Below are 7,425 nucleotides of genomic sequence, written 5' to 3' on the forward strand. Positions count from 1 at the left end.
GAGCAGCACCAGCATGGCCCCGTCTAGTGAAGATGCCAACTTTCCAACTACCCCCCAGTATGGTAACCACGCTGGATGGGACTCAACAGGGGAGCACGTGCTGCAACAGACGGCCCGTGTCTCAGCCAAGTACTGCAGCTGTAACAGCCACAAGTGATGCCACCCTGGATGAAGACAACTCTTTAAACCTATACTGTCTTGCCCCATTTACACTCTGATCCTCATATCATTCCTGTTCAGCCCACAGAATGCAAACCAAACAGGACACACAAGATTAACTTTTTTCTGGCTACAGATTTATTCAACACAAAACAATCTCCAACTTTACTGAGGTGGCTGACCACGTCCACGACCAAATCCGCCTCTCTGCAAGAGAAAACATATGACGTCAATATTAGCAGGATGCCACACAGGCCTCATTATCCAACGTAAGGGCTCAAGACTTCAAGCCGTAACTCCCAGCCCTGCTCTTTACTAGCTACAAGGCCACTTCCTAGGCCTGTTTCCACATTTGTAAAATGGGAATATGGAAACCCATTCAAGAGTGTGCTCCAATCACACACACACAGAAGCACGCCCAGCACGGGACAGCTGTGGCCTCAACAGTGATATGCCAGCACCTGCCCGGAGCACTTTACCTAGATCAATTAATCTCACAAGTACTCGCGACAGCTAAGACCATCACCTCTATTTTAAGGATGAGGAAACAGGCATGGAGGGAATGTGCCCAATATCACACCACCAAAAGGAAGATGAAGGACCTGATTCCACACCATCTTGGTCCTGGAGCCCAATCTCCAGTTTGTAGTTCTTAACTGTAAGTTTTAGTTCACAAAACTACTTACGGCAGTTAGAATTATGATGCTCATCAATGAAGAAATCACTATGCTCTATGTCGTATTGATTTGGGGTCTTACGGTTTCAGTAACTTACATACTTATAGAAGTTTGTATGCTGTATCTTAATGTAAAAACCTGGTCCATATTTCTCTGGGAGGGGGCTCCACTGCAACAAGGGGTGGGACCCACGACACTACACCGTATCCCCAGAACTTGCAGACACCCAGGGCAGAGGCCAGAACAATGACTGCCTATCTACGGAGAGCAAACAGGGGGATACTCACAAACTGGAATTCAGTTGCTGACCCAGCCCCGGCCTCAGCTTTCTTGTCGGCACCAGCTGGAACAAGAAACATCACTTTAGAACCATCAGATGAGGTGATCTACTACAGACCAAGGGAAGCCATTTCAACAATTGTACACCATGAAGTGCAGGTAAATTATACCCAATGGTGAATCACTTCTGCCCCGTCCCTCTCCTGTGGCAGCTTTCCTTATGTCATCCTTCAGAACTCACGGTCCAAACTACCGCCTCCTCCAGGAAGGCTGCCCAGACCACCAAGTCTGAATTATGTGCCCTTCAATATAGGCCCCCACTTCCCATCGAGTTACTTACATGCTTCAGATCAGCACCTAGCTTACAGACACAGTGCAATAAAGAAGGAAGAGATAAAGAACATAAAGGCTCACAGAAGGAAAAAGTAACTTCATTATGACCACAGTAAAGAACAAAGATGAAAAGATCCGGTGCTGCCCTGTCCTGTGTGGCAGCCACTGGTCCAAACTGAGGTGTGTGCAGAATACATCAGACTTAAAGACTTGAGAGAGTGCAAAACAATGTTTATACAGATTACATGTTAAAATAGCACCGTATTTTATTTTTCTTAAAATTTTAGTTTGAGAGCAAGAGAGAATCTCAAGGAGGTGCCATGCTGTTGGCACAGAGCCCAATGCAGGTCTCAATCTCATGAACCATGAGATCATTTACATGAGCCAAAACCAAGAGTCAGACGCTTAACTGACTGAGCCACCCAGGTGCCCCTAAAATAACATTTTTAAAAATACTGGATTTGGGGTACGTGGCTGGCTCAATCAGTAGAGCACACAACTCAATCTCAGGGTTGTAGGTCGGAGCCCCACGTCGGATATAGAGCTTAAAAAATAAACAAATAAAATCTTGCTTTTCTCCCCTCACTCCCCCGCCCCTTTGACAAGCAAGCTATCATGTTCCCAATGCTGTACTTTTGTTCATGTTGCTCTCACCCGAAATGCTCATTCCCACTCAAACTGGGGCTCAGGCCCAACCTCACATCCTCTGGAGAACTACTCCAATTCCCCATGTGATGTGACTTTTTAAAATATTTTTTTTTTATGTTTATTTATTTTTGAGACAGAGAGAGACACAGCATGAACGGGGGAGGGTCAGAGAGAGAGAGAGGGAGACACAGAACCTGAAGCAGGCTCCAGGCTCTGAGCCATCAGCACAGAGACCAACACGGGGCTCGAACTCCTGGACCGCGAGATCACGACCTGAGCGGAAGTCAGAAGCTCAACCGACTGAGCCACCCAGGTGCCCGGTGATGTGACATCTAATAAGAGCAACCATTAACTTTCTCTGAACTAGGGGCTGAAGAAATTCTTTCTTACTATCCAGTAAATTCAGATCAGGTGCTCATGTCTATTTCTTTTATGAAGAATCAGGAACCAGGACACGAGGCAGGTATGTGTGGAAGAAGCTGACGAAAATTCCTTTATAACCTTTCGTATTACAATTAACTGCTTCTCAACAAAGATAAGGACTCTTTAAGTGGCCCACAAAGCTATGAGACCCTACACCCTCATCTGACTCTCCTGTCTTCTGTGGTTTAGACAAGCCAGACCAGGTGCCTTAATGCTCACCCCACAGAGAGCTACTGGCTGACTCCCCATACCTCCTTCAGATGTTTGCTTAAATCTCACTTCTGTAACTGAAAACCCTATTGAAAACTGCACCATCCCCCTGCTTTATTTTTCCCTGAAGCATCCACACCAGAGGCAGACTATATACTCATTTTTGCTTACCAGTCTCCTACTACTAAAATGCAATTTCAGTGAGAAAGACCCTTTATCTGTTATGTACGCTACTGTCTCTCCAGCTCCTACAACAGTGCCCGGTACGTCACAGAAATATATATATATTGGTTGAATGAACAAACACCTGTTATTCCAAGACAATGCAAACACCTATTTAAAGACAAGGTTTTGAACCATTTTTGCAAGAAGAAGCAAAAGACAATTTGAATGGGCCCTGCCTGCAAGGAGCTTGCGACACAGGAACACAACCACCAACTAACAAAAGCACGTTGCTTTCTGGAAAAGTTTTCAGTTTTGCTCTACTTAAGGTCTTCAATAAAGTCTTCCCTGTCCCCAGTGAAAAGGCCTTTTCCCCTAATCCCATCTATCCAATCCCCGCACAAGGCAAGAAACATAAAGGACTCCAGCTAAAGATGACCTAAAGATTGAAACCAAGAATCTTTCCTAGTCACCTTGGCATTTTCGAGGGCTGAGCCCCAGCCAAGGTGACTGAGAATCCAGAGATCCCACCCCAATACACCGATACAGGTGATGCATTACTCACGGGGCACAGCGCTTCGTCTGTAGGTGTCTCTGTCAGCTTCCCCTCGTGTGAGTCTTGCAGGCCGCTCTCCTTCCAGACCTAGAGAAATGAAACCACACTGTGAACACAGAGCCATGTGGGAACTCTGTTGCCTCCAGGCCAAGAAAAGTGAAATTGCTCTCCTGTTCTCACTGGCAACTTAGTTACAATGAGTTCAAGGGGACAGAACTGACACAGAACTACTGGCCAGAAGTTTTGTCATCACTGACACTGGCTCCTCAAATGTGATGGAGAAAACTCACAATTAAAATGCCACCCATCTGCAAAAGTATTGCTTTCTTCTACTGCACTTCTCAACACAGATACACATCTTCCAAATACTTGGCAAATTAAGCAATCTGACCATTTCTACAAATCTCTGAAGAGCCAAAATTTTGAACTTGACCCATCTCTGAAGTGGAAAATCTCCTGTGCAAATGGGAAAGGAGGTGCTGAAAGCCCCACCTCCAACAGTCAGCATATAAATATACAGGCCACCAAGAACCCTTTAGTCCCTGGGCTGTGGGATATATGTTAAGGCAGATTAACTTATTTCAGAGTTTCTTTATTTTGAGAGAATAAGAGAGACAGACAGAGAGAGAATGAATATGAATGAATAAATATTCCAAGCAGGCTCTGCACCAGCAGCACAGAGCCCAGTGCAGTTGGTGAACTCACCAACTGGGAGATCATGACCTTAGTAGAAACCAAGAGTCAGATGCTTAACTGAGCCACCCAGATACCCCTAGGCAGATTTAAAAGGTACTTTTAAAACATTCTCCAAAACACTAGAAGTTAATCTCATTCTCTCTACCCAGCACCCTAGAACTTTACCTAGAATCCATGATTAGAATATAGACTATAATTGATCTGAAACACGTCTGAACTGCAGGGATCTACCCAGACACAATTTCTTTTCATAAACTAAGAGTATAGTACAGTAAATACAGAGGCACCTCTAACCTCCACATTGTTCCAAAGGTCAAGTGTATTTTTTTTTTTTTTAAGTACAAGAAGTAAGACTGAACCTGTAGTGAGTGGCTAAAATACATGCCAGGTCTCATTTATGCCAACTAAATCAGAATCTGTGGGGGCACAGACTGTTCTTCCCCCCCGCCGGGGATTCCAAGATACAGCAGAGAACCTTTGCTCTACTGATACATAATCCCAGGTAACCACCAGAATCCCCTAGGGAACGTTCACAAAAAATAGATTCCTGAGTGCTAAGAAGTCTCTCGCCAGGGGAACCTGGACAGTGTGGTGATTATCTGGTTTTAGGACACTGCACCTCATTACCCAAGCCCACAAACTGCTCCTCCCACAAAATTCCTATGACAAGTTCTTCCATAACCTAAGGAAAGAAAATCATAACCTTGACAAAACACAACTGTGAGCCAGCAGTGATCCCCCGCCAGAAGGTAATTCACCACCTTCTCACCAGCACATCCTTTCACACTATGATTAGGAGTTTGAGTTTTGATTATTTTAATTTTTTTTAAACGTTTATTTATTTTTGAGACAGAGAGAGACAGAGCATGAACGGGGGAGGCGCAGAGAGAGAGGGAGACGGAATTGGAAGCAGGCTCCAGGCTCCGAGTCATCAGCCCAGAGCCCGATGCGGGGCTCGAACTCACGGACAGCGAAATCGTGACCTGAGCCGAAGTCGGACGCTCAACCGACTGAGCCACCCAGGCGCCCCAGTTTTGATTATTTTAAATCAAATCAACCAGAGCCCAACGTGGGGCTCGAACTCTGAACAGTGAGATCGTGACCTAGGCCCAAGTAGGATGCTTAACCGACTGAGCCACCCAGGCACCCCTTGATTATTTTTGCTCCCATTGCCAAGAGACTGTAAATAAACTCTCCATTTTTTTCACATGTGGTAAACAGCTTTGTTCTGGACTTTTGGAGACCGGCACAATCTCTGTCCTGGAAAAGTTATTGCATGCTCTACCACATGTGCCTGGCCACAGACTATATTCTGTTTAATGGCATCACCTGGAATGGCCTGAAGACCTGGCATGACTGCAGTTCCATTACGAGTCCTACGCCAGGGGACAAAGGTTCCAGGACTTGGCCCACGGTCCAGCTGACACCAATGGTGTATTATAAGAGCCCTTTTGCTCCCCACCGTTTCACATATACCCTTCCTCTGAGAGAGAGAGAGCAACTTCAGGGCAGGCCTTCATGTGGGCAACATACCTTTGGGCCGCGGCCTGCCGGTCTCAGGACGGCTGCGACGCAGAGTGGCAGGCACGATCTCAGGGGGCAGGTGGAGGTAATCACGAAGATACTGGATACCCTCGTTGGTAAGGTACCAATAGAAATGTCTCCAGGCAAACTGTTCCTTTACGTAGCCTCGTGATTTGAGAGACTGTAAAACAGAAAACAACTGTCAAGATGCAACTAGAGACCCGAATCTAGAAACTTGGTGCAAAAGGAAGCTAAATTATGTAGACAAGCTTTCAGGATGTATCTACCTCAGCGCCCTTCAAGGCAGCAAGCAGCTCTGGCTGTCCTGACCTCTCCTTGGAATCTGCCTCCAACATTTAGTGGAAAATCCCTCCATCTGCACCCCACTCCAGCAGCCCCCAGGCTACCTGCATGGCTTTCATGACGTGAAGATTGGGCACATTCTTGTCTGCCAGCTCAGGGTGTTTAGGCATGTGGACATCCTTCTTGGCCACCATCACTCCCTCCTTGAAAAGGAGTTCATAAATGGCAATTCGGTTCTTCTTGGGCATCAACATCTAGAAGGAAGTGATCCATCAAGAGCATTTCTGGGCAAAATAGCCAGGGTCCAGCAACAAAGTTCGTGACCCCAAAACGATCACACAAAATTATCGTCCAGTGGGTTGAAATCTCAAACCACGCACTTGAAAATATGCAGGAAAGAGAAGTTCAAACTCCTCAAAACTGACACCCGCCAGTTACCCGCCTCCACCTGCCAAAAACGCTCGAGGAAGAAGGTGCCGTGACGTTTGGGCAAAACAGATGTGGGGTGGCCCTTCGCGCCAGACTTCATTCTCACACTCACGGAAGCATAATGGGGGGCGCAAACCCTGTACTCTCGGCAGTATTTGGGGGGTATTTGGGGAACTGTACCTAGCGCGGAACGGCGAGGCATGCTTTCAGGGACGCAGGACCCCAAACTGAAGGGCCAAGGCCTTCCCTCCCTCATCTCCTACCACTCTTCCACTAGAGCTACAAGGCCAGGCAAGGAGGGAGCCCGGAGGAAACAATTCAGGATCGAAACAAAAACGGGCAAGAGGAGCACAGTGTCCTCAAACTCGCCATTAGGGTCGCCGCGACACAAGGGCTTCCATCCCCCCCTCCTCAGCCTCCGCAAACGGGACGCCAATCTTCTTTCAGCGCCCCACTACCCGCCAAAGAGCGCCCGCGGCCCCTCTCACGACTCAGAAATAGACGCGCGGGAAGCAGGAGAGTGGCCCCTCCGCCCCGACTGCGGGGCGGAGCGGCGACTACGACAACTGGATGGCCAGGATGGAGGCCGATGGAACCCGCACCACGGAGAAACTCACCTCTGCAGCTACTACGTCCGGGACCGGGGCCGAAAAGAAGGGGCATGCGCGGCGCGGCGTCTCTTCCGGGCGGACGTGCCCCGCCCCCTGCGAGGACCCGCGGGCTGCCTGGGGTGGCCTCGGCGGTGCCTGAGGGACTGGTTGGCTCTTTGCGGCTCGGAACCTCGACCGCCTGGGGGCCTCCACGCACGTGGGAGCCGACGCCGGAGCTTGTGAGCCTGCGTGTTTTGTCGGAAAATGATCCCTTTTATGCTTGCGCAGTGCCTTCGGAAACACGCTAATTCTTTATTTCCCACCGATAATTTAACTTCTTATTGTGGAAGTAATACATGTTTTTTGAGCAGGTAGAGAACAATAACAATAGTATAAGAATAAATACAGAATCCCATGAGCTAAAGGTAATGACTAT

The 7,425-nt window shown here is 47.8% G+C and overlaps 1 protein-coding gene across 1 annotated transcript; it reads right to left on the minus strand.

Moving 5' to 3' along the window:
* Positions 1–274: 274 nt before the first annotated feature.
* On the minus strand, positions 275–7,096 carry RPS10 (ribosomal protein S10). The gene is made up of 6 exons (XM_030315292.1): positions 7,017–7,096; positions 6,075–6,224; positions 5,677–5,848; positions 3,457–3,534; positions 1,124–1,179; positions 275–366 (listed from the first exon to the last, which is right to left on the minus strand). Exons 2-6 carry the CDS (start codon positions 6,222–6,224, stop codon positions 325–327), a joined length of 498 nt encoding a protein of 165 aa, XP_030171152.1. The 5' UTR covers positions 7,017–7,096; the 3' UTR covers positions 275–324.
* Positions 7,097–7,425: the final 329 nt, after the last annotated feature.

This window comes from Lynx canadensis, chromosome B2 (assembly GCF_007474595.2).
Source record: "Lynx canadensis isolate LIC74 chromosome B2, mLynCan4.pri.v2, whole genome shotgun sequence".
Taxonomy (NCBI): Eukaryota; Metazoa; Chordata; class Mammalia; order Carnivora; family Felidae; genus Lynx; species Lynx canadensis.